Below are 27,575 nucleotides of genomic sequence, written 5' to 3' on the forward strand. Positions count from 1 at the left end.
CGATACATAAATATATCAGTGGGCCACCATATAAAATCCAGAAACATCCCTTATTTCCCTGTTCCCTGCCCCTGTGACCAGTGACACTTGAGGAAGGAGGGAAGAGAATGGTCAAGGAGTCTGCTGGTAATTAAAATGATGGAGAAAGTCATAGGACCATTTCCTGTTATCCACTAAAACAAATTCCAAGTGCTTGAAAACCTAACTGCAAAAGCATTACTGACATTTTTATAAGAAACCAACTTCTAAATAGTCAAAGGACTTCTGTCACAATGATTGCCTCCAGGAAGGGACCCTGGGTTACCGGGTGGGGTATAAAGATAAATATAGCACAGTACTGTGTCATGTGAACAGTATACATTTTAAAACTTACATATAGGAGTGTGGATAGTAATTTGTGGTCTAGTTCAATTCAATATTTGTATATATGTAATGTAGTTTAGAGATGAAACCCAAGTCTAAAACACTAAACTTACATTTCCTATACACCATCTATAAATAGCCTGAAGGTAATTTTCTACAATTTTGCTTTGTTTTGTTGTTGAGACAGTCTTTCTGTGTAGTCCAGGCTGGCCTAGATCCTCATTCCTAGATCCTCATTCTTAGATCCTCAGTTTTCCAAGTTCAGGGTTTGCAGGCATGTTGTTCTGCACATCTGTATTTTGGTTGAGCCCATCACAATCAGGTGAGGTGTGTAATTTTCCACTTGTGGCATAATGTCATGCTCAAAAATATTCAGTATTAGGATATTTCAGCTTTTTGGTTTAAGATTGTTGAAAGTCTAATATTTTTAAGGAGATAATGATTTTGATGTGGCCATGCCTACTTTGGCCTTTTATTCATTTATTGTTTCATTGTACCTGTTGTTTCCATTCTGTATCTTCTTGTAAAGTTACCTAATGCCCAGGAAATGGATCCTGGTTGACCAGTGTGTCCACCGTGGAGCAGCCACATGATGATAAGACAAGCCTGCAGGGCTGCTGCTGAGATCCCTTTATGAAACCCACCTAAATCCCAACTGCTAAATTGGCCTGAGGGAGCTTCCTTGTTCAGGCCACATGAATTAGCAGATGGAAGCCTTGGGAGTTTGCAGTGTCTTTTGTTCCGTAGATTTTAAGAACAGAAACATCTAAGTTCCCTGGAGTCAGCTTGCTGATTAAATCCCTGCCTTGAGTCCCTGACTTTTTACAAAATCTGTTGGTTCTACTCCCTCCTATGCTGTACTGTCCCTGGTGTGACATACAAATTCCCACCCCAGTTGCAAGTTGCCTTATACTCCTCAGAACTGACACTATCCCCCCTCCCTGTCCCCTGAATTTCCACATTCCACTGATTGTGACTCGCGTGACTGCTCATGTGACTGACCCATGTAACTGTCCCCTAAAACTTGATTTAAGTTCCACTCTCACCTGTCTACTACCTTCATTCCTGTTTGGAGCAGCCCAGCAGGTCTGGCCCCCAATAAAGCTTTGAGCTCATTTCAGTCTCTTGCCTCTCATTTCTTACAAAAAGCTATTCTTTTGGTACCATAGATGTGCTCAATATGTTTCATTCAGCTCAGCCCTTAGTGGCCTCCTGCCTCCTCCTCTGGAAGCACCTCCCTATTTTTGCCCTTACTCTTAGTGTATCAGTAATAGGGACAAGTAGAAGTACCTGCTTCACAGAAGTTACTGGAATTGGTCAGATTATAAAGTAGATGAGTGGGTATCTATAATATATACTATATATTATATGCAATATAATATATGCAATTATGTGCATATATGCAATTATATGCAACATAATATATATTATATATATCCTACCTGACTCTTTGCCTTCCTATTGCGGGCCCTGGGGGAAGTCCTGGAATACATTTTCCAGGAGGCTCGGCTAGGAGGCTCCTACTACCTCACAAATGCCAGAAACCAAGTCCCCCAGGAAGCTGTTCTCAAGAGTATGTTTGCAAGGCTGTCTAGCCTTATCAGTCCTGCTGGTCAGGAATCTCCCAGGATATATGAATGCCTCATCCAGGATGACTGGAGCAGCAGAAAGATGGTTTTTCATTTCTTAATTTTTTGCTGTTTGTGGCCATATTGTGGTAGCCTTAAATGCTTCTGTGTATTACTAAAGACTAGGGTTTTTCATTTTCCTGTGAAAGCTTTCTTTTAAATTCTAACTCAGGAATTAGTGGTGAGGATGTAATTTCTTTTTAAAGCAACTTGTTCTGCAAAAGTTGGGAAGACACATTTCTCCTGTTATAAAACATACATTTGTGTGTACTGTATTCTCCTGAGTTTGCTTTTCTTGATTCTGAGCTCTCCACAGAGAATGTATTTTTGTATCTCATGTTTGCCTATGTGGACTTAGATGAAAGGCTAATTTTCCAACCTTGGCTTTTCTGCTAGAGTTGGGAAGCTGGAAAGCACGAGGCTTCACAGAGTTCCACAGTCTTCGGCTGTGAACAGGCTCTGCTTTGTGGATGGTGGTTCACTGTGTCAGAGTCTGCTGACCAGTGCCAACTGCAGTTCCAGGAGAGGCTACCCCTCAAGTACAGATTTGTTGGGAGGCCATTTGGGGTTACGAGGCAGTGTCCAGGGTGAGGCAGGCTGCCTCTGGAGAAGCTTGGGCTCTGGAAGTCTTTAGTCATCTGAATAGGCTGATGTTAGTGATTATAACTTAGGTTTTTGTACTCCAATGTGTCCGTGTTGACTGAGCCTTGAGAAGTCTTGTGAGGACTGGGAGGAGTTGGCGTAAGTGGATGCCTACCACTACATGGGGTTGACTGACAGCATTGTAAGCCTTCTTGTTCCTCCTACCCTGCTGTCTAAGGAAACCATTGGAGGTCTAGCAATAGACAAGTTTCCTTTCAACACCCAAGCTGAGATGTGTCCTGGAAAGGCTTATTGGTGTAGCTTCCCTGGCTCTTACTAATAAGCCTTTGTGACAAAAGCTTACTTGAGAACAACCTGGCTGTGGGTGCAGTGGTAATACCCTCAGCCAAAGATCAGAACACACTTGTCCATAAATGCTTCCTTGCAAGGGGTTCAAAGGCTTCCATGAGCTCTCCTCACACCTCATTTGCAGTGGTGATAACTGGATGCAGGATTGTGCCTTAACGCTGAACAGCCAAGGACATAGGGTTCTGCTGGAGAAGTGTCACGGCAGCCACTATAGAGTAAAAACCCTGGAGGGAGTGTGCTGAAACCCTTATCTCTAGAGTATCTTCTAGGGTCTTATCAAAAAGATTCAGTGAAACCTTTTGAATTTACTAGAAAGTGATTGGTCTTAGAATATAATGTTGAAATGTTTAAAGCAATCTCCCATTCACATCATACTTAGGGTTTCATGATTGCTGTTTAGTCCCTCTTAGTTTTTCTCTCTCACACCCTAGTAGAAGAAAGAGAATTTCAATGTCTGAACTCCTAGCCAGCTTGTCCCTGGCTCTCACCATGTCTGGGGATTAGGATCCTGAAGGGCAGTGTTGTTTTCTTCCTCTCCCTTTCTGCTGTGCCCTCTTCATTCGCCCACCTCTTCTCCACTCAGTTCTATTCATTTGTAGAGGAGCTAGTTGTTTCTTTTCTTCCCCCTACTTCTAGTTCAGGGATTTGGAACTATGATAGTGTTAATTTGACCTTTGAGTTGAGTTTAAAGCTACTTGAGGAGCTGAGATCAGGATGATTGAAGTGTAAGGCTACTTGAGCATACATGCAAAACCCCTTCTCAACCAATAGCTGCATGTGGTGGTGTAATTCTAGGTGCATAAGATGCTGAAACAAGGGAGGATCAGGATTCAAGGGCAGAAAAGCTTGAAAGACTCCATCTCAATGGAAGGAAGCTGGATACCTGTCATGCCAGCTATGGGAAGATAACTGGATTACAGACCAGGTGCATTTCTAGTGTACATAAGAGGGATGGGGGCATGGCTCAGGTAGAGTGCCGAATAAGCACAAAGCTTAAAACCCTAATATCCAGCACCTCCTCAAAAAAAAAAAAGTCTGGAAGTGAATGAGTTGTCACAGGAGTTAGAAGAGAATGTTTTAAGAAGGACTGAACAATAAACTGTTTAATATAATTTAAAGCTCACAAGAAGCTAGGGAAGCTGGTGCAGATGGCTCACATCTGAAATCCTAGCTGCTCAGGAGACTGAGATCCTGAGGTTCAGGATGTAAGGCCAATCTAGGCAAAAAAAGTTCTTGAGAGTCTTTCCTTCAAAATAACAAGCAAAAAGCCAAGCTGGAAGTGTGACTCATGTAGTAGTGCAAGATGAGTGAGTACAAACGCCAGATTTTTTTTTTAAATTTATTTATTGTACTGGTCCTTGGTTTTTTCTCTTTTTTTTTGTCAGTCATGAGACTTTGAACTCTGGGCCTAGGCACAGTTGAGCTCTTCAGCTCAAGGATACTGCCCTACCCCTGGAGCCATAGCTCCACTTCTCATTTTCTAGAGGTTAATTGAAGATAATAAGAGTCTCAGGTCATTTTGTGCCTGGGCTGGCTTTTGAGCCTTGACCCTCAGATCTCAGCCTCCTGAGGAGCCAGGATTACAGGCGTGAGCCACCCTGCTCGGATAAGGTCCAGATTTAAACCCTACTACTTCCCAAAGAAAAAGACCAGCTTGAATGAAATGAAGGATGAAAAGTATCCACTGGATTTGGCAATGTGGACATGAATTAATGACATTAATAACATTTTTAACTGTTAAATTGTAAAAAGTGGTGAGAGGAGAGAATAAAGAATTAAATAAAAAAGTCAGATGTATCCAAATAAACCTCTGGGACTTGTACCAAGAAGATATGGCCTCATTTGTCTCTAACCCTTTAGACTTTGCTACATAGGCCAGAAGAACAATGTGGGTCTTTATGATTTGGGGTTGTGTTATCTGGTAGAGAGCCTGGTGAGACTGCTGGTGTGAAATTCCAAACTGGTGGGCTTTCCAAATTGTGTTTCCCTACATGCAAATGGTATCTCAGAAGGCATTTCCAGCAAAAAAACTTTTTTTTTTTCCTCACCAAGTTCTTGACTGTTTATGTTGGAACATAGGTAGTTAGGTTGAGCTACATTGCAGATTAAGGGAGATAACAGAAGGAGATGACATGCCAGCTGGAGAGCTTGCAGATATATTCAAGTTGTCTTTCATGTTCTTGTTATTGTTGGTACTGGAGTTTCAATAGAGGGACCCAGGTGCTCTACTGCTTGAGCCATGTTTCAGCCCCTGTTTTTGCAGTAGTTGTTATGTTTCAAGTAGGATCTTGAGGCTTTTTCAAGTAGGATCTTGAGGATCCTGGAGCCAGCCTTGGATTATTCTATCTGTGACCCTAGGTATGTGGAAGGCCATAGGTGAGAGGCTGTATAGGAAGAAGTATCGTTGTCTTTGATTGCCTTGTGTGGCAATCTACTACCTAATTGGGTGGGGCAGTTCAGTCAGTCTGTTTTGCCAGTCTCTCCACTCTCAGCTGTTTCACACTTTGTTTGCACTTTGATGCTCACTTTTGATTGCTATACGAGGGAGCTTCTTGAGGTACAAGCATTGTATACCAGGTATCAATCTGCACTGTTCCGCCCATCTGTTTATGTCTTCCAGAACTGAAAGGGGTTATTCAGAACTCAAATTTAAAAAAAAGCTTATTTCTGAAGAGGGAGAGTTAAGAAGTGTTTGGCACTAAAGATTGCTTGGATTTGTTGCTTGAATTTAGTCTGGGAAAACATTTAGGGAACCCTGGGAACCCTTAGGTTAGGTTTAGGTGGTAGAGTGTGGGGAGCTAGAAATGTCTCGAGTGCCACAGTTTCTCCAAAAAGTAATCTACATGTATGTGTTTGGCAGGTGGAAAGAAAGCCGACCAGAATGGATATTTACGACACTCAGACCTTGGGGGTTGTGGTCTTTGGCGGGTTTATGGTGGTTTCTGCCATTGGCATCTTCCTGGTGTCAACCTTCTCCATGAAGGAGACGTCATATGAAGAAGCCCTTGCCAACCAGCGTAAGGAGATGGCAAAAACTCACCACCAGAAAGTGGACAAGAAGAAAAAGGAGAAAACTGTGGAGAAGAAAGGAAAGACCAAGAAAAAGGAAGAGAAACCGAATGGGAAGATACCCGACCATGACCTGACCTCCAACGTGACCATCCTCCTTAAGGAACCAGTGCGTGCACCTGCTGCGGCGGTGGCCCCAACCCCAGTCCTGTCTCCTGTGGTCCTTTCCCCTGTTGCCATGGTCCCTGCCATGCCTCAAGAGAAGCTGGCCTCTTCCCCTAAAGACAAAAAGAAGAAGGAGAAAAAAGTGGCAAAAGTGCAACCAGCACTTAGTTCTGTGGTGAATTCTGTCCAAGTTCTTGCCTCCAAGTCTGCCATCTTGGAAGCCACTCCCAAGGAGGTGCCTGTGGTGGCTGTACCTCCCGTGGGTACAGCCAAGGCCAGTGCCTCCGCTGCTGCCCAGGCCAAGAAGGCAGAGGGGGGCCAGAGCCAAGTCAAAAAGGGAGAGGGGACCCCAAACCAGAGTAAGAAGGTAGACGGGGTCCAGAACCAGGGCAAAAAGGGGGAAGGGGCCCAGAACCAGGGGAAGAAAGGTGACAGTGCTCAGAACCAGGGCAAGAAAGGTGACAATGTTCAGAACCAAGGCAAGAAAGGAGAGGGAATCCAGAACCAAGGCAAGAAGGTAGAGGGAGCCCAGAACCAAGGCAAGAAAGGGGGGGGAGCCCAGAACCAAGGCAAGAAAGGGGAGGGAGCCCAGAACCAAGGCAAGAAAGGGGAGGGAGCCCAGAACCAAGGCAAGAAAGGGGAGGGAGCCCAGAACCAAGGCAAGAAAGGAGAGGGAGCCCAGAACCAAGGCAAGAAAGGGGAGGGAGCCCAGAACCAAGGCAAGAAAGGGGAAAGTGCCCAGAACCAAGGCAAGAAGACTGAGGGTACTCAGAACCAGGGCAAGAAAGGGGAGGGATCCCAGAACCAGGGCAAGAAGGTAGAGGGAGCCCAGAACCAGGGCAAGAAGGCAGAGGGAGCCCAGAACCAAGGTAAGAAAGGAGAAGGTGACCAGAATCAGGCCAAGAAGGTGGAGGGAACCCAGAACCAGAACAAGAAAGGAGAGGGTGCCCAGAACCAGAGCAAGAAGGGAGAGGGTGCCCAGAACCAGGGTAAGAAGGCAGAGGGTGCCCAGAACCAGGGCAAAAAAGTGGAAGAGTCTCCCAACCAGAGCAGAAAGGTAGAGGGTTCCCAGAGTCAGAGCAGAAAGGAGGAAAGGGCCCAGAACCAGGGTAGAAAGGGGGAGGGGGCCCAGAACCAGGGCAAAAAAGCAGAAGGATCTCCTAACCAGGGCAAAAAGGGGGAGGGGGCCCAGAACCAGGGCAAAAAGGGGGAGGGGGCCCAGAACCAGGGCAAAAAGGGAGAAGGGGTCCAGAACCAGAGTAAAAAGGGAGAGGGAGCCCAGAACCAAGGCAAAAAAGCAGAGGGGGCTCAGAACCAAGGCAAGAAGGCAGAGGGGGGCCAAAGCCAGGACAAGAAAGGGGAGGGAGCCCAGAATCAGGGCAAAAAGGGGGAGGGTAAGAAGGCAGAGGGTAGCCCTAATCAGGGCAAAAAGGGGGAGGGATCTCCCAATCAGGGCAGAAAGACAGAATCAGTTGCTAATCAGGGCACAAAGGCAGAGGGTAGTGCAAACCAGGGAAAGAAAGCAGAGGGGTCCCCTAATCAAGGCAAAAAAGGCGAGGGAACCCCAAACCAAGGCAAAAAGACAGAAGGGTCCTCCAACCAGGGCAAAAAGGTGGATGCAGCTGCCAATCAGGGAAAGAAGGCAGAGTCAGCTCCTACCCAGGGTAAAAATACAGATACAGTCCAGAGCCAGGAAACCTCAAAGCAAGAAGCTCCTGCAAAGAAGAAGTCTGGTTCAAAGAAAAAAGGCGAGTCTGGTGAGTGACTCTTATCTGTTCCTTGAATTTGGGAAAGCTGTGCCTTTCTGGCTTGTGGGTTCCCTTTAAAGGTGCAATGTGTGTCAGTCAGCTATTGTTACAGTGAGACTGTGTAACAACCATCCCCCAAATCAAGCAACAATCATTTGTCTTTGGCTTTTGCTTCTGTAAGTTGGCTGAAGGTTGCTTGCTGTGTGGGTTGTCGTCTGCTGTGAGTCTATCCTTCAGGCTGTGATTTCACTGGGCTGCCTCCCTTGCAGCTTGAGCTCAGATGTGCTTCATATGTATTCATTCTGGGGCTTCAGTGGCTCTGCAGGGCAGGGGCCCTCTCAGGGTTATAACAAAGGCACAGAAAGGCATTTCAAGTTAGGCACAATTTAAATCCTATATCCCATCATCCAGACATTGTCATGTCATGTATCTGGGCTTGAGTCAAGAAGGTGCAGGGCATTCTCTACAAGTGGCCTTGGAAAGTCAAGGTGAGGCATGAGGAACAGTCTAGACTTTTATTGGCAAGTTTCTCTCTCTCTCTCTCTGTGTCTCATTTTTAAGTTTAAAATGTCTGGTGGTACTAGTTAGTGCTTGTTTCCTAACAAGCACTCTGGGGCTTGTGCTTGTTAGGAAAATACTCAATCACTTGAGCCATGCCTGTAGACCTTGTTGCTTTTTAGTTTATGAATTTCATTTTCTTTTCCTTTTTTTTCCCCCTCCAAGTAAGGTCCTATGCTTTTTCTTTTGCTAGGTGCAGAAAGCTCCCAGTAGCTGGGATTGTAGGTATTATATACTACCACGCCCAGCTTTTTTTCTAAGACAGGCTCCTGCTAACTTACTTTATACTAGGACTAGTCTCCAGCCTCACTCTTCCTATCTCTGCCTCCTACGTGGTTGGAATTGCACGTGTGTATCACTATGCCTAGTTCCTTTGGCAAGCCTTGAATGCCTGACTGTTTTGCCAGTCTATTCTGTGTTCTCACCTCACCTGATAGCTGTATTCATTTATGTGTGTTTGTTCAGTGAATAAGAAAAGTGGTGTTTGAACTCAGGGCCTGGGTGCTGTCCCTGAGCCTTACTCAAGGTAAGGGGTCTACCATTTGAGCCTCATATCTCAGCCTAATTACCTAGGGTGACAGGTGTGAGCCACCAGTGCCAGCCTAGGAGAATTGGGTTTCCCCATATTCCTTCCCCTACTCTCTTTCCCCTCTTCCCTGTCCTCACCCTAGTCATTCAGTGAGCTTTAATGTAGATGTTGTATAGACAGAGACTAGAAAACATTGCTTTCCCTTTTATCTTTCTAGTGGCTGTTACTATAGAAATTGGGCCAGGAAGTTTCTGATCTTTCTCATCATTCACTTACTTTTTCCTACTCCTCCTCACCCCTAATTGTAAATAAACAGACGAGTTTATAGTTGTCAGCTGTAATGCCCCTAAGACTGCCTAGGGATTAAGTGCATTCTGCCTACCCAAGCACAGGCAGCCACCAACGGTGATGGATGTGAAGATTCCATAGCAGCATACAGAGAAGGCACATTTTTAGTTGAGAAAAATAGGATACCAGCTTCTTCAAACAATATAATAAGGCTGGGAGTTTGGCCTAGTGGTAGACTGCTTGCCTAGCATGCACGAAGGCCTGGGTTCGATTCCTCAATACCACATACATAGAAAAAATACAGAAGTGATGGTGAGGCTCAAGTGGTAGAGCTCTAGCCTTGAGAAAGTCCAAGGACAGTGCTTAGGCCCTGAGCTCAAGCCAGGACTGGCAAAAAAAAAAAAATATAATAACAATGTAGGCAAAGGCATTAAGTGATAAAGATGTAAGAAATAATTGAGGGAAACATACAGTCTTCCCTCATATCTCAGGGATTTCAAGACCCCCTGTGTATCCCCAAATCCGGTGACGCTCAAGCAACTATGTAAAGTGGCTCAATATTTGCATATAACCAATGCCCAGTGTCCTGTGTATTATTTTTGATGCTAGAGACCAAACCCAAGGCCTTGTGCATATTAGGCAAGTGCTCTATCACAGAACTGCATCCCTAAACTATCTTGTACTATTTATTTATTTATTTATTTATTTTGCCAGTCCTGGGCCTTGAACTCAGGGCCTGAGCATTGTCCTTGGGCTTTCTCAAGGCTAGAGCTCTACCACTTGAGCCGCAGCACCACTTCCGGCTTTTTTCTCGGTATATGGTCCCTAGGAGTCGACCTGGGTCTTTGTGTATGCTAGGCAAGCACTCTACCATTAGGCCAAACTCCCGGCCCCATCTTGTATACTTTAAATAGTGTCTAGATTACTTAAAAATTGTTGTTACACTCTGTTGTTTATGGAATAATGGCACAGAAAAAAGTCTGTACATGGTTGGTATAGATGCAGTTCTTTTTGTATATGGATGCACCAGCACTGGGGCTGGGGCTCGAACTCAGAGTCTTGCATTCTTTTTTCTTTTTTTTGGTCGGTCATGGGGCTTGAACTCTGGGCCTAGGCACTGTCCCTGAGCTCTTCAGCACAAAGCTACCACCCTACCCCCTGAGCCACAGCACCACTTCCAGTTTTCTAGTGGTCAGTTGGAGATAAGAGTCTCATGGACTTTAGTGCCTGGACTGACTTTGAACCTTGATCCTGAGATCTCAGCCTCCTGAGTAGCTAGGATTACAGGTGTGAGCTACCGCGCCTGGCTGGGTCTTGCATAGTTGCTTGGCTTTTTCTGCTTAAGGCTGGGACTCTACCACTTGAACTGCACCTCTACTTCTCAGATGCAATTAAAAAAATTTTTTTGATCACAGTTGGATGAATCTTGTGGAAAACCCATGGATACAAAAAATTGGATGTTCCACAATGAGCAGTCCAGGTGTTTCTTTTCTTTATTTTTTCCTGTAATGTGCTAATATTTTATCCTTCAAAATTGAAAGCAGCCCTGAAGAAAACAGTGGATCTTGAAGCTATGACAGCATCCCCTGGTGTTGGCAACATCGTGTAGAAGACCTTCAGTATCATTCTCCTCCATGCAAGGCCACATGGGACAGGAATTCTAATGAGCTACTGGAGTGGATAATTTCCTATTAAAATCTTTATTATTTAATGACTTTATGAAATTATTTTTAGGGTCATAAAATTGGATCATGGTATATTATCTTAAACTCACTGTCACTCAAAAACACTATATTTCCAGATATTAAGACGATCCAGAAAGATGCCTTGCAGACAGGCTGGACACAACTTTTCCTGCATTTGAATGTAATTCTGCATGTCAGGATTAGCTTTCCTTAGTAGTTCAGCTTTGAAGCATAGAGCAGAACTCAGGAGCAGGAGCTGCAGAGAACAGACATTAAAGGCTAAAGGTCATTGAGAGCATCCTAGGCTGGGATGGTTATACAAGACTGTCAATAATGGGCCCTGGTCTCCCAGTCTTAAAGAAGAGCCCCTTGTGATTTTCAAAGAAGCTCAGCTCAGAACAGATGAAGGGGAAACATTTGTGAACACACCAGCGACCCTCAGCCAGCACACTTGGCAGGGTGGTACAGCCGGAGATTCTGGGTAGTACTCAGTTGACAGTTCATATACTCAGTCCTCATAGAATCAATACAGTGTATTGTTGAGGCTCTCAGTTGAGCCACAGGCTATCTCCATGTCTGGTGTGTCTGTATTTCTGTGGCCCTACGGTGGAGGTCTCATCTTTGGAATGGTGGTGGCTGAGCACCATCTGTGGAGAGCAAAGGAGGGAGGTGGGATGTATTATGTGGAGGCACTCATAGCCAGTTCGTGTGGATGGAAGTGAAGACTCATACCCTTGCATTTTGTCTGTAGTGTAGTGGTTAGACCCTGTGTGACACTGCCAAACCAAAGTAGGCAAGGCAAGATGTATTCATGAGTCACTCTGTTTTTAATTACATGGTCCACTTTTCTCTGGTCTGTGCTAGCATTTTCTCAGAATGTCCTAATGTAAAGTCTTTAATGGCTGTGGGTTTTAAGACCAGTGTGTGTGTGCATGTGTGTGTGTTGCTATATCTGAGAACCCTTTGGATTTGCCTTACATATTCTGTAATAGTCTGCTTATTCCAAGCATAAATGTATTTTCCGTTCTTTCTGGCTAATTAGCTCTCGAGATGCTTCTTAATTTTCTTATGGCTGCCATCTTCCTGCTAATAATATGGGAAAGGGCGGGGAATGCAGCCATGGCCAAGTGGGCAGGCAAGAAGGACAAAGCAAGCTATCTCTACAGCACCCACAGCATTGCAGCTCTGCTTGTACAGGACCGAGGCTCTCTAGCAAGGGCTCAGCAAAGTGGGTGACTTTTCCCCCCAGATTGGGTGTTCCCACATGCATATCCAAATGAAGGAAAACTCCAGGGAAGCACTAGACAAGGTAAATCTGTTGCTGCAAATAACTGAGCATTTCAATTTAAGCCTTGTTCTGTGAAGGTCCATTCCGAAATTAGGTGTTAATGATGTGTTTCATATGCTGGGCCATTTTGCCTCATGAGAGTCATTTTCAATGTGAGAACACCTAGGTATATGTAGTGATGTTCCTGCTTTGTCTAATGTATCCTTGGGCTTCTGTCTTCGTTTTCAGGGGTGTTTCATTAGTCATAAACTGGGGTAACTGAGGATATGGAGCATGAACCTGAGCATTGGCAGTATATGTGTTTACCAGGAGCTTGTGAAGTCTGTCCATACTTCCTTGTGATTACTTCCTAACCTGGTGTGTAGCATACCAGTGTGCATCTGATTTATTACATTGCTCTCTTGCAGCTTTGGCCATGTTGTCCTTAAGTGGACATGAAGGAAGAACAGGCCTAAGTTTTTACATGTAGTTGGACCTCCTCTATTTTGTTGGCCCAGGTTTTAGTCAGCCTCGGTTGGCCTACCCTCTGACTTCCTTACCCCTTAGCTAGAACCAAGCCTCTGTCCACAGCCTTATCTACCTTGAGGCTGCACGCCCAAGTCAAGGGAACTCTGGCAGAACTCCTGGTGGGCACTGTGGGTGGGCCAGGAGATATGCTGCAGGGACTAAGGAAATGTTCCAGCAATGTTTTGGCTTACAGTGGGAACAGGCTGGGAAGGGAGCTCTTCTCACAAACTCAGGAGACCTTCACTTTGGCCACTTAGACCTTGACTTTAGCGGTGAGCAGCAGAGAATAGTCCAGAGCCATGTTATCTACTGAGATAACATAGTCACATTGGCCATTTAAAATGTCACTTAAATCCATCAACAGTAAAGATTCAGTTCTTCAGTTGCCCCGGCCTTACTTTTCTTGAACAGTTGCTGCATGTAGCCAAATGAATACCCAAGTCCTTTGGAGAGTACAGAGATAGAAAGTCTTCAGCAGATAAAAAGTCTTGTTGGACAGGACTGCTCAGATAGCAGTCATTTGAATGGAGGTGGCTCTGTAGTCGATTTGCAGGTGGCCCTGTAAAGACACAACATTGCAACTATGTGTCACCATCACATGCATCCTCTCCTATTTAGTTTGGGTACTACTAGTTCTTCATATTGCAGGGGAATGCTATGACGGAGGTCATAGCACAGAACCAGCTTGGGGTGGGTCTACCAAGACCTGGAGTTGCTTCTTTGATAGAGGGGCTATTGCTGGAAGATGCCACGGAGGAACCTTAGCAGGTGTGGAGACCGATACAGGGCATGTTTCTACAGGCCTAACTTGGAACTCATTTTAAAGTAATGCTCCCATTTTTCTAAAGAGCCGATCGAGGCTCTTGTGTGGCTGTGTTTGATGATGAACACCTGCTCTCCTAATCTGTGCTTCTTAAAATTTATTATTACCTAAATTCGTATTTCCAGCAAACAATTCAAATAATATAGAAGCGTGTCTGGGGGTGGGGTAGAAATGCAAAGTCTTCCTTGCTATTCCATTTCTATCCCCATTCATCCTTTGGGGCCCTAGAGACACACTGCTTGTCAGGTGGCTGCTGTGGTGTGCACAACTTAGAAACTGCTCTCTGCTATATTGGCATATTTGGTGACATCTTTCCACGTTGCACTTGCAGAGCTGCTGCTGCATTCAGCTGCACGATAATCTGAAGCATGAATGTATCATAATTTATTTAAATGACACTTAAGTAGTGTGCAGGCTTTTTTGGGTGCTAAAATTAATGCTGCAGTGATGTACGTATATTGCTATGTGAGTGTCTCTGAAGTAAATTCCTAGATATGTAATTGCAAGTCAAAAGGCAGGTTCGTTTTTAATTTAGAAAGACGGTGCTCCATTGCTCTCCAAAAACATCCCATGATTTATGATGAGAGGCTTATACAATTGTTTTCTAGTTAATCACTGCTCACGTGGCTTTCCTGTGGCACTGTGGGAATGATGATAACTTCTAGGGAGAGCATTATAAAAAGAAAACACTGGCCTAAAGAACAGAAGGTGTTGATTCTTTTATAAATGTATAGAAGAGAGAATTGGTGGAGGCCAGAAGTGGAATCTCCCAGAACTTTAGCTGTCCCACCATTTGGTATGCCATCACCAAGCCCAGCACTCACACCCAGTGGCTACTAAGAAAGAAAGCTCAGTTTTCTGCACAGGAAGCCTACTATGTAGTAGTGGTGGTGGTAGTTGTTGTTTTTTAATCTGTTTTCATCCTTGGGTTTAATCTTTCCTTTGCCTGGTCATTTTAGATTGCCTCCTGCCCCTTGCTCCAAGGTCCACTGATTTATGTACTCATCGGCATCTTAGCATTACGCTGTCAGATCTGCCCTGTCTTAGCACTTGGAAATAGGTCTGGGTCAGTACAGCGAGAGGCTGGCCCGGACAAAGCGAGGGGCTAGGACTGGGGAAGTCAAATGTGTATGTGTTGGGGAATGGAAATGCATAGTTATCATGAGCTGTAGAATTCTGTGCGTTTTTGCTGGAGCTAGGTAGGCTTCCGCAGTGTTGCTGCTGAGTCTAAAACCAAGACTCGGGCATGTAGCCCACCCAGGGACCTGTGGCCTTCCTGAGTGCAGCAGGGGAAACACCCCGGGACTGGCACTTGTCTCATTGGCTTTTTGAGGAACCTTTTCCCAGCCTGGGCATATGGGCTGGTGTTACTGTGGTACCATGGTATCAAGGCCAGGAGAGCCCCACCAACTTCCACCAGTAGGAAATGCTCACAAAAAAAAAAGGCATGTTTACAAAGCTCATCAATGCCATATTGTCAGACAAGCAAGTCTATATGGGAGAAAGGCCATCCCTAGGAGAGGAATACTTTTCTTTCCCCCCTCTTTGCTTTCCAGTTTTTTTTGTATCATGTATTATTTTAAAATAGGTAAGAAATGAAAAACTCCCATTATTTGTTTGTAAGTCAGATAGAGACCAAAGTGCTAGATAGAGCTTCTGTCCTTAAGCATCTCTGGGTAGCAGATGTTCATTCTCTCCATTGATTAGTGGAGGAAAATGGCAGCTAGTTTTCAGGTTCCCGGCAGGATGCTGGTGCTCAGCTCCTGGTACCTGGTAAATGCTCATGAGCTAAGATGAAGGTAAAAAGTGATTCTGGCCATGTGCTGGTGGCTCACACCTGTAACTACTCTGGAGGCTGAGATCTGAGGAGCACGGATCCAAGCAGCCCAGGCCGGGAAGTTCATGAGACTCTTTATCTCCACCAGAAAACAAAGTAGAGCTGTGGCTCAAAGTGGTAGAGCAAAAAGCTCAGGGACAGCACCCAGGCCCTGAGTTCAAGCCCCACAACCAACAACAACAGAAAGTGCTTCTGCTTTCTAGAGCCTGTCCTTGTGTGCTGGTGTGGACTTCTGAGCTGCTTGCTGTATTTAGTCTTGCTGGGCAAGACTGCTACCCTTGGAGCAGCTCAGGGGAATGCACAGTAGGCAATATGATCTAAAGTCTACAACCTAATAGAGGCACAGGCCTGAGGTCATGTGGCAGAACAATCCTTCCTGATGTCCTCAGGATGGCAGGGCCCTGTCTGGTTGCTGACTGACACAATGATATCACAACCCTTCTTCCCTCCTCACCCACTTGTGTTCACCCTTCATTTCCTCATCTTGGGCCTGCTGTTGTTATAGGCCTGGTGCTGATTACATAGGGAATATAACTTCTGTGCTTGCACAACCAGGACTTCCATGAGTATATGCTTACGAAACTCATACAGTTGTAAGTTGGATGAACATTTTACCTGTTTTACAAAGGCAGAAATCAGAGCTCAGACTTGGCACAAGTTGTGCAGCCAGCAGATGGCAGGAAGGGGTCTCCAGGCAGCCCTTCACAAGGCCGCTTTCCCTTTCTGCCAGTTGCCCTCTGCTCTTTCTACCAGCTGAAACACCAAGGGTGCATGCTGTAAGCAATTCTTGATACTTTTTCTTCCACTTTAACTCAGTTTCTTAGGTCTGAAGCTTTGAAGAAAACCTGCAAGGACTTTTGAGGCATTGTTTACTTTCTGTATAAGTTCTTCAAACCCATCTTTTTCTTATTTTTCCCCCATTTCCTTTAACAGAGAACAAAAACAGCCCCCCCCAGGGAAGTGAGCCAAAGTTTACCATAAGAAGCTGTGAGGTGACATTCTTCCAGACATTAACATTTGGTCACTATAAGGTATGACAGTGCAGGGTCTCAAATCACCACACAGACAGATGTCCTCCAAAGCCCTGGATTAGAAGCCTCCGGTCTTTTTCGGAAGGCATTACATAAAATCTTGACTGCCATTGAAATCTTGGATTCCCTGTGTGCCTGCTGAGCCCAAGGAGGGGTCTCACCCAGAGATTCTTCTGCAGTTGTCTTGTGTTGAGATTTGAGGTATAAATTGTTCCTTTCAAAGTCTAGGAGATGCAAAACAAATGTATGAGGAGGAAAATAGAGTCAGTCAATAGGATATTTTGAAATTCCTTTAGATAATATTTAATAATATATGTTCTCTCAGTTGGGTAACAATTAATTTTCCTCCAACTAAAGAAAAAATCCTCATTATAAAATCGCACAGGTAGGTTATTGTTGACATACTGGTACTTAGCTCCAGTTCACTGGAAAGTGTAGGTGTGACTTCCTTTGGCAGTTAGTGGTCAAGTGAACCTGCATTCGTTCAGAGGAGTTGACCTGTACCTGGGCAGTGTGGGGCTTCATGGCTTGATCTGGACATGGAGCCAGTGGTTTATATGTTGTTCAGACCTGCCTCCACTGTGGGCCAGTGAGCTGAGTGGTGTCTCTTGATGCACTTGGTAGCTCTTCATTTCTGTAAGGGCCTTGTAACTGTCATTACTCCCCAGGTTTCGAGGCCACAGTGTGAGACAACCAGCTAGGGGAAGATTGCATTGATTTAGGTGTGAGTTTCTTATTTCTAAAGTTGGTGTCACCAGCTTGGCAGAGCCCTTCAGAGAGAGACCTGGCCTTCTTGATTAAGAGGAGGGTGCTTAGTCTGATCCCTTGGCTTTTGGTGCAGGTAATTGCTTAGACAGACCTGGGCTTCTAGCAGGGATAAGGAATCTTGCTCAGAACTCTAGGGCTTTTGCCTTCGTTTAGTTGATACAGGGTTTCCTGTAGTTATTCAAGATAACCATGCATGGAATGAGCTTAGGATTTAGGTATGACTTCTTTTCTGTGGGGTAACGTATTCCATCTAGTTTGGCCCCTGTTCAAGGCCCAGAGGCAGCAGCTCTTGGCTTGTATCTGTATATCTGAGGTGCCTTCACAGGAGTCTGGACAGTTTCTGAGAAATTGAATACCATGCCACTGGATTCTCGATATTCCCCAAGACCATCTATGTGTCAGGTTTCCACTGTCAGACTAGCTAAGTTGACAACCGGGGCTTCTCTCCCAGCTCAGCTTCTCAAATACTCAAGCTTGAGCCCTGGTCTTGGACTCTTGGTCTGCCTTCCTCCAGCCTGGTCCCTCTTAGTACACTAAATCATTTTCCCAAAGCACAGACCTTATTCCCTTCTAGGTACTGCTCTTTGCCTGCAGGGTAAAAATCCAGATCTCTGGAGCCTGTGATTCTTGTACTCACTCCAACCTCAATTGCCTCTAGGTATTTGACCAGCTGAGTTCCTGCAGGCCTGTGTACCTTTCTGGGGCTGCTCCCCTGCCCATAGCACCCATGTTTCTTTGTTTTCTAGAGCTGCCTGGCTTCAGCACCTGTGCCTTAGCTGCTGTAGGGCTCCTGCACATGATTTTGTGGCATGCTTGTGCTTTGTCATATCTGGTAACTTGTCTCACTCTTACCTTTTCAGGCCTAGTATTTTTTTAAATTTTATTTTTTCTTATTTTATTGTTGGGGTGATGTACAGAGGGGTTGCAGTTACATTCATCAGGTACTGGTTACATTACTTCTTGAACATTGTTACCTCTTCCCATTCTTTTCTCCCACTTTCCCTCCCCTCTCCCACTCATCTTGTTTTTCTCTTACCTTCACTTTTTCAAATAAATAAATGCATATACAGTATACCAGGTACCAAAAGTCAGATACAGTAACAACATGAGATAAGCCATAAGGGGAAAAGAGATAGCTTCACATAGTACATTAAGAACAAGGATCACAAAGATAAGCCTCTTGCTTCCCTATCCTGGAGTTCCTTTTGCAAAGTCTCATCCTGTATGGATGATGTACATAGCTTTTGAGCTGTTAAGATTCAGGTCTAGCATTTTGCCGACTGCTGGTACTTGTGTTTGGAGACCAGCTGGACCTGCCTGCTCTGGCAGGCTGGCTAGGCACTTGTAGAAGCAGCTGGAGTCAAGCCAGAGGCACTTGAATGGCCCAAACTGGGGCCGAGGTGATAATCCCCTTGTTAGCTGTCAGCTGTCCATGGGCACTGGGGAGGGGAACTGCCTGGCCTCTGTTTATGGAGACAGTGGGTGTGAGCAGTGTAGTGTCGTAGCTGGATACTGGGAACAGAGCTGCTGAGACTTGAGACCTTGTGTAGTTGGCACCTTCCTCTTAGGGTTAGGATCACCATTGGGGTCAGGTGATTATTCAGAGACTGCCTCTCCCACTACAGCTGACAGAAGGAGCCTCTTTGCAAGAAAGACACATTTAACATTGTAGCTGGTGAAGCCTTTCAGTATGGTCACAAAAGCCAGTGTAGCTTTGAAGTCTGGGGCATCTGAGCCTCTGCATTCTTCTTGTGGAGTCCTGGTAACACCGGAGCTCCTCTTACCTAAGCCCTTCACATTTAGCATTTTGAAGCTAGGACAAAGGACAGTGGCATAGGCAGGGTAACAGGCCTAGGTGTACGTCCCCAGCCATCCCCTGATCAGCGGGGTCGTTGAGGGTTGACTCCTGAGCCCCACTCTTGTGGGGCCTTATTCTTTGACTGACAGCGGAGAAAGGCAGGGCTCCTCTGTCTGTTCTGGGAGGGTTAAGATCTGGGATTCTTGGGAATTGTGTCTTGAAGGCTGGGCCTATGGCTTACTTTTTAGTGCTTTACACTGTGTCAGAGTCCCAAGTATGTTACAGTTTGGACTTTGTAGCCAAGCTCTGGGGAGAACAGACTTAGACCCCTTTCACTTCACAGATGGAATCATAAGCAAAGGGTAGTTAAACCACTTCTCCAAGATTGACATAGGTGAAGGGCAGCTGAGTGGAAATTCTATATCATGTCCTTTGGCCTCCAGTGAGGTCTTGCTGTGACCAAGAGCAAAAGTGACCTGTAGTCAGGCCTGACTCACTGATATATCTGTTCAGCTCCATGGTGCTTTTTTCACTTATTTACTTTCTGTTGAGTTAGTTGCCAGCATTAAAGGTCAAGTAATGGTACGTATAATATCTTATTTTCTTTACACACACACACACACACACACATTTTTTTTTTTTGCCAGTCCTGGGCTTGGGCTCAGAGCATGAGCACTGTCCTTGCATTTTTTTCTCAAGGCTAGAGCTCTATCACTTGAGCCACAACACCATTTCTGGCTTTTTTCTATGTATGTGGTACCGAGGAATCAAACCCAGGTCTTCGTGCATGCTAGGCAAACATTCTGCCACTAGGCCAAACTCCCGGTTCCTAGTATCTTATTTTCAGTCACTTGGACAGTCTCCAGTTCTAAGTCCAGAGTTCCAATAAGAGCCATCATCTGAAAGTGAAATACCAAGTCAGGGCCAGTCAGTGCACCTTGATCCCAGGCCTCTGCGGTCATTTGTCACAATTCATATCTACTCCACTCTGCTCTTTCCATGTATATCATTCCCTCTCCAGGCTTCCTGACCTGTTCTTTCCTGGTATTTCAGACCCACTAAGATGGGCCAAGCATAATTGTAAGAGTAGTTGTAGGGAACGGACCTCTTCTAGAATTCCCTTGATCTTTAGTTTAACGTATTAGTGTAAAGTTTAATAGATTAGTTGTCAAGTCTTTGACAGATTTATTTTAGTATCTTAAAAGTTTCCAATATCAAGTATCTGCTGAAAACATGAGTGAGGTGCTGGCATGTGTTATACTCCTGTTAATGCATTGAATATGACTCACCCAGAGACTCAGGAATTCTGGGTCCTCCTTTTAAGTGCTTTTATCTTTTCAGTTTTGCTGTTCATCTAAGAACAGTAGAGATAGTACAGTTCTTACCTAAGAGATTTAAACCAAAATATTTTATAAAGTTCTGGCTTTCCAAAGATAATTTACAAGAGAGTGTGTCTGAACATGAAAATTCTTATGGTGGGCAGAGAAGAATGCTAAATTTTACTGTTCATAGCTTTGGATTGTTTGACTTGTTGCATGTGTTTTTCTTGCATTTTAAAATGTTTAACATTTAATAGTTACAATAGGAAGTTCTAGTAAAGATTCTTAAGAATGCTATTCTCAATACCCTTTGAAGCTCTCTAGGCAGAGCATGCAGGAAGGAGCACATTAGTGTTAGCAGATGTTTCCTTCAGAGAACTGGGGCTATTGGGATTATAAGAATGTCTTCAAGGGGCCAGGAGCATGGCCTAGTGGTAGAGTGCTTGCCTAGCATTCAAGAAACCCAGAGTTTGATTTCTCAGTACCACACAGACAGAAAAATGCTGGAAGTGGTGCTGTGGCTCAAGTGATAGAGCGCTAACCTTGAGCAAGCCCAAGGACAGTGCCCAGGCCCTGAGTTCAAGCCAAGGACTAACAAAAAAAAAAAGTCTTCAAAAGTTTAAGAGAGGCCAAAGCTCTTGGTCATTCTTAAGACTTCAATGAAATGAAGGGTAGCAGGAATTGGGCAGAGTATACTACTTCAGGTGCCACAGGACTGGAGAGGAATAGATCAGCCAGTTCAGAAGAAATAAAGTGTGAGCCACATGTATAAGCCACATATATATGAGACTTAGCTGTTCCTGGTTAGCCACATTAACATAGGTAAAGAGGAAACTATTGGAATGATGTGTGTGTGTGTGTGTGTGTGTGTGTGTGTGTGTGTGTGTGTGTGTGTGTGTAAATGCATGTAAATGTGTTGTTCCTGGGGTTTGAACTCAGGGCCTAGGAACTGCCCCTGAGCTCTTAATGTTCATTCAAGGTTGGCACTCTACAACTTGAGCCACAGCTCCGCTTCCAGCTTTTTGGTGTTTAATTGGAGATAATAATTCTCGATTTGCGTTGCAGTGGCTCACGCTTGTAATCATAGCTACTCAGGAGGCTGAGATCTGAGGGTCAAGGCTCAAAGTCAGTCCAGGCACAATATGACCTGAGACTCTTTATCTCTAGTTAACCTCTAGGAAAATGGAACTGGAGCTAGGATCAAGGGTAGGGCAGTGGCCTTAAGCTGAAATGCTCAGAGACAATGCCCAGCCTAGGGATAGGGTGGTAGCCTTGAAGTGAAGAGCACAGGGACAGCACCCAGGCCTAGTTTAAGCCCCAATGACCGACCAAAAAAAAAAAAAATATTGTGGACTTTCCTGCTGGCTTTGAACCATGATCCTCAGATCTCAACTTTCTGTATAGCTACAATGTAAGCCAGTAGCTTCTGGTCTGGAATGAATTTTAATGATATACTGAACTCATTTTATCTGAAATATTACCATTTGAACATGTAAGCAACATGTAAAATTATTAGATACTTGGCATTATTATTATTATTATTATTAGCCAGTCCTGGGCTTAAACTCAGGGCCTGAGTGCAGTCCTTGGGCTTTGTCAAGGCTAGAACTCTACCACTTGACCCCTCTGGCATTTTTATATGTATGTGGTCCCAAGGAATTGAACCTGGGTCTTCATGCTTGCTAGCCAAGCACTCCACCACTAGGCCATCTCTTGGCCCATTTGGCATTATTTTTATGCGAAGATTTAAAAATCTCACGTATATTTTCAACTTTTAGCTCAGTTTGCATGATCCACATTGCAAGTACTCACTGGCCACCCATGGCTGAAATCAGGAAAAGGAAATGTCTTTGAAACATCAGCTAGATTAGAAAGCCATGTCCCCTCTTATAAATTTTCATGCATCTATCTTTGAAACAGGTCATCTCCCTCTTCTGGACAGTGTTGGTAGTGCATGTGTACCTAAGGTAGTGGTGGAGAGGGTGGCTAAAGCAGCTGAGAAACCAGAATGAAGCCATAAACCATTTTTTTTTTTTTACAGAGTGAGCCTGATGGAGGTTTTTAATTTATTTTGACTTAATAATACTCAGAATTTTCTCTAGTATACACAGGTTTATCATTACAATTATGCACACACATGCAATTCAATGAAATAAAGGTTATATGCTCCTCTACCAGTGTTCTCATTTTCATGGCACCCATGAACTCCTTGGCCTTTAATGTCAGCGTGGTTATGTTTAATTTCCCAAGCTTCATCCTAGTAAGAAGTCATAAAATAAAGGTGCTCATAGCAACCAGCTCGCCCACATACCACTTCCTCTTTATTAAGGTATCATTCTAAGTGCTTCGACTTGTGATGAAAATATTTTGACTGCTAAGTAAAAATATTGTGACGAGTCAGAGAACCAGGGTTGCTATGGAAATGTTTCTCACTGATCCTCTTAAGGTGGGTTTTGTTGAAGGTGTGGTTCAGAATGCTCTGTTTTCAAGTGATACCATGTCTAGCTTGTTCTCTTTGTTTTGCCTCATGTTTGGCCTGCTCTTTCAAATGCAGGGCAGATTTGGGCCTCTGCAGAGAATTGCCTGGGCATTTTGAACAGTTCATCCTTTCTTGACTTTGAGGCTCAGTGGCACCTATATTCAGAACAAAGTGTGTGTGTGTGTGTGTGTGTGTACGTACATGTGTGCATGAGGAAGCGCATGCGTGTGCACATGTGCATGTGTATATGCACCTGTGAACAGATAAACTAGAAGAGGGAAGGTCAGGTGTTTTTGAGCACTGAAGATCATTAGCAAATGGCTCTGTGTCTTGTAGGCAATCATTTTTGGACTGAGGAATGGAAAGGCTCATTCCTCTTTCCAAATCTCCACTGCTTAAGTTTTATCCAAAGAATGTTAGAAGTAGAATGCTTGCTCCTGGATGTATGGAAAGCAGCCTTTCAGGGCATGGTTCTGGATGTCTGTGTGTCCTCATCAGTCAAGAACTGGACCCTAGTATTGCTAGAAAAAGAAGGAAGGAAAAGTCTTTTGGAAGAGGACAGTGTCATCTTGGTGACTTAAAAAAAAAAGGGTGGGGCCGGTGCTGGTGGCTTACACCTTTGTATTTGTAGTTACTCAAGAGGTTGAGATCTGAAGTCTGAGTTTTGGAATCAAGCCTGGGCAGAAAGAGACTTTTATCTCTAGTTAACCAGCAAAAAGCCAGAAGTAGAGCTGTGGTTCAAGTGGTAGAGAGCCTTGAGCAAAAAAGGCCCTAAGTAACCCCGGTATACATTCACACTGACATATACACAAATACACACAAAGGAGAGAGAAAAATGGATGAAAGGAAAAGAGAAGGAAGTGGGTTTGCAGGTAGACATAGTAGCATAATACGTACTTAGTCGGCATGTACCAGGTTCTGAGTTCTATCTTCAGTACTGACAAAAGGGAGGGGGGAAAAGAAAGGAACGTTAGGAGGATGGAATGGGGTCTTCTCATTTGGCCATTCTCAGTGTTGTGAAAGAACAGCCCCACTTGGCTGGCAGCAGCAGCAGCAGCTCTGGCGAGAACCTGCTCCTTGGCTTTGTTGTCATGTCTGTCATTATTTGGGGTGTGAATGTAAGATCCTGCTCCTTCCCACTCTAGGGCCCCCAGTTTCCAACAGCCCTCTCTACCTGCCCTACAATACACTGGTCTCCACAGTCGGAAGCATGGTGTTCAACGAGGGCGAGACCCAGAGGCTCATCGAGATCCTGTCTGAAAAGGCTGGCATCATTCAGGACACTTGGCATAAGGTGGGCCCAGAGGCCACTGCAGAGGGCCAGAGTGGTTTGCCCCTATCTCCTTTTCTTCCCCAGATGTGTATGGAGCATGCCTTGCTTGCCAGGCTTCAAAGAGAATATTCCTCAAACAGCCTCAGCGTCTTCCCAGCAGCGTCGTACTACTACGCCTGCCCACACTCAGGCCACACAAATCACCATGCAGATGCTGTGACTCCTGCCACAGTCTTGTCACCAAAACCAGAAGGCTGTTAAGAGACAAGGGGCAGGGGTGAAACTCTGTGTGGCAAGTGCTCCTGGGGGTTGGACACACACGTGAGCTCCAGTTGGTTTGTGGCCAGAGGCCAATGTAGCAAGGAAGGAGAAGGAACCCAGAGTGTGTGAGGAGACCGGGCAGCAAGCCCTGAAGTTCTCTTGGATTTCTGTTCTGCTTACCAGAGGCAGGCTCAGAGGCTGGCTTCCCCTTTCAGTGCCTCTGGCCTCTGAGCTGCCACAGGAAATACAGTATACCAGAGTTCCTAGCCAGTGTTGAGATTCCAGGTAATTTTGCTGGAACATGAATGACTAGAGGTGTGAGGGTATCCTGAGAACCAGGTTGGGGTTTCCTCTCCTGAACACTTCCTAGCTGCCGCATGATTGTGCAGTGCAGCTTCAGTAAGGTTGGGAAACTCTAGCAAGTGAACATTGGGTAATGAGGTCCTCTTGGGCATGTGTGTTAGTAGAAAGCAGGGTGATGAGCCTGTGGTCCTAGCACATTCAGACTTCTTCAGAGTCCAGCCTCCCCTCTCCTAGCTCCCATACTGCAATGCCAGTCTCTGCACCCCGACTCAAGCTGGTCCTAAAAACTGCCAGAAGCAACCCTTCCACACATGTCATGGGAGCCTCAGGGAGGAGCCTGGGTGGCTGAGTGTGGTCACTTTCTCCTTGTGTGTCGAGTCAGGATGGTGCACTCACCTTGAAGGCCCCTCCTGCTTCAGTGGATACTCGGGCCTCTGCTCTTGTGGTGGCGGTGGTGGTGAGTGTACAAGTCTGCTGCTTTCTCTGTTAACATGGCTTTGTGGATATTTGTAGGCCACTCCAAAGGGTGACCCTGTGGCAGTTCTGAAACGCCAGCTAGAAGAGAAAGAAAAGCTGCTGGCTATGGAGCAGGAGGATGCAGCTGTTGCCAAGAGCAAACTGAGGGAACTCAACAAGGTATAGAAGCCCAAGCCGAGAAGCCACTGTGGACAAGGGGGTCTGGCCATCCTCCTCTCCCCCATTATCCGAGGCCCTCCTCATCCCCGCTGGTCTTGGATCTTGCTCGTGGGCTCAGGGCTGGATCACACAGGCAGCTTTCCTACTAGCTTGGTGGCTGTTTCCCAGCATCCAAGTACCATGACTGGACATGACATTATCTCTGCCTGAAAAGCCCAGGATTGGGGTGGGCTCCGCTTTGTTGTGGCTGTAAGAATACATGTTCCTTGCCTTGCGATGGGGATGGGCCAGAGCTAGCATTCACTGCCTGGGGCCTGGTGCCAAGACCATCTTCTTGGGAAGTACTACTAAAAAGGAAGGTAGACACAGTTTGATGCAAGGTTATTTTCTTGAGCCTTGGGGAAAGGGGTAGGAGTAGCTGCTTCTCTTCCTTTTCTAACACCCTCACCAAATCTAGATGCCCTGCCTCCCCTGTTAAGACAATAGAGCAATTCTTGAATCTGAACTGCATGGCCAAAGTCCTCGACTCTCACCATCCTTCTAGTCTGGGCTCTAAAGCAAGGAGAAGTCTGGTCATGGACCTGTGTCTCTAACCATATCATGTACCATGTAGCTTGAGGAGGTGCTCTTATACTCCCAAATGCCAATTTGATCTAAGACGACCCCCTTCAAACTGTGCCATCGGCTCCTAATCTTCAGCCCCTGGGCAGTACTTCCCTAGCCATTCTACCTCTGACCTCAAATGTATCTCATCGTCCTTTGCTTCCTCTGGGACTCTTCTACCTTTCTCTTAGCTTCACCTGCCCCTCCTACCTGGGCATTTTTTTTTTTTTTGCATTCTATAAAATTCAATTTGAAATGGTCTTCATCTTTAAGGAATCCCCAAAGTTCCTGTCCTAGATGAAGTCATGTTTGTAAATGTGCGTCACAGACCTGTACTGGCTCTTGATAGTTGTGAGCCTCCTACAGCAAACATCTGGCTACCTTGCTTGTCCAGCCTAATAAGCTCTCTATAAGCAAGTAGTTCCCAGGGCCTGAGGCTGGCTTGCAATTTTATTGGCATTTTATACCAGTATTAATTGTTTGTAGTTTATGTATTTGTCCATTTTTTTCTTCCTATATCCCTGAAATCGTGGCCAGTGGTCCCAGAAGTCTGTTAAGAGTCCTGGGTAGCTGGCGTGCGTACTCCTTTTGTCACAACTTCTGGCCTAGCCTATTAAGGGCCATATATGGGAACATGTTACTGAGCATGTGGACATTTCCTGAAATGAACCCCCACCGGAGCCAGTAAGATTATATGTAGGTCATGTGTTTTTTATATATTCTAGCCCCTTCGACATGTTTTCTTTGTCCTTATAGAGAAGCTTTTATAGTTAAAAGAAAAACAAATGAGGTTTTATTTAGATCTTTCTGGGAGTCGTGCTACAGACACAAACTGCACTTAGAATATTTGTGTCATGTGCTACATGTGTGACTCCCTTAATGATGTGGGGTGTGGTGGTGTGATGAAGTCCAGCAAAGGGCAGGTTCAGATAACATTTGTAGGAACTTGTGGGCTTGTGTATCCCTCAGAGCTCCATCCTGATTTCCTGAGTGTTTAAGGTCACTGGGCAGACTTACAGAATCCAGGCCAGGGTTCCAGTATCACAGTCAAAAAGTCACAACGTTCTAGAAAACTTTAGCAACTTTGTCTAGCCAGGCACCATAGACCTTGCCATCAGGACCTCAAGACTAGACCATCCTGTGCGTCTCTTAATGCCTGAGCTTGAGCACCTAGGAGGAACTTGGCCTCTGACTCAGTGGTTAAGGAGCCATGAGGCCCTTGGGGGATGTAAAAAGGTGTTCTTGGGGTGCTATGATAGGAATTATAGCTGTCAGCCTTTACTGAGCATCCTTTAGACATACACTAAACCATGTGGACTCCCATTGAGCCTGTTCAATAGCACCAGAAAAAAAAAAAAAAAAAAAGTATGGCCAGAGCCCCAAAGAAGGCACCAAGTCATTTCTGTACTCATGCTGATTCTCATGGCCCAGTCAGAGTGAGAAAACCAGGTTTGACTAAGAGCTCCTCCTCCGTCCTCCTGCCACCATCAGGAATACTTTTCAGGAAAGTAAGTGTAACTCAGGCCCCACCTTACCAGTCCTCTTGTCTGATATTTCCTTTAAGGAGATGGCCTCAGAAAAGGCCAAGGCTGCAGCTGGCGAAGCGAAGGTGAAGAAGCAGCTGGTAGCTCGTGAACAGGAGATCGAAGCTGTGCAGGCACGCATGCAAGCCAGCTACCGGGAGCATGTGAAGGAGGTACAGCAGCTGCAGGGCAAGGTGAGTGT

At 45.3% G+C, this 27,575-nt stretch overlaps 1 protein-coding gene across 1 annotated transcript in view; it reads left to right on the forward strand.

Annotated features, from left to right (window-relative positions):
- Positions 1-27,575, forward strand: part of Rrbp1 (ribosome binding protein 1) — a 68,171-nt gene that overhangs the window by 21,976 nt on the left and 18,620 nt on the right. The window contains exons 2-5 of the mRNA XM_090351955.1: positions 5,803-7,873; positions 23,920-24,068; positions 25,125-25,247; positions 27,415-27,567. Coding sequence (XP_090208081.1) covers positions 5,824-7,873; positions 23,920-24,068; positions 25,125-25,247; positions 27,415-27,567 — 2,475 coding nt within the window. The 5' untranslated portion in view covers positions 5,803-5,823. The remainder of the gene's footprint in view (positions 1-5,802; positions 7,874-23,919; positions 24,069-25,124; positions 25,248-27,414; positions 27,568-27,575) is intronic.

This window comes from Megascapheus bottae, chromosome 18 (genome assembly GCF_031878675.1).
Source record: "Megascapheus bottae isolate mThoBot1 chromosome 18, mThoBot2.hap1, whole genome shotgun sequence".
NCBI classification, from domain to species: Eukaryota; Metazoa; Chordata; class Mammalia; order Rodentia; family Geomyidae; genus Megascapheus; species Megascapheus bottae.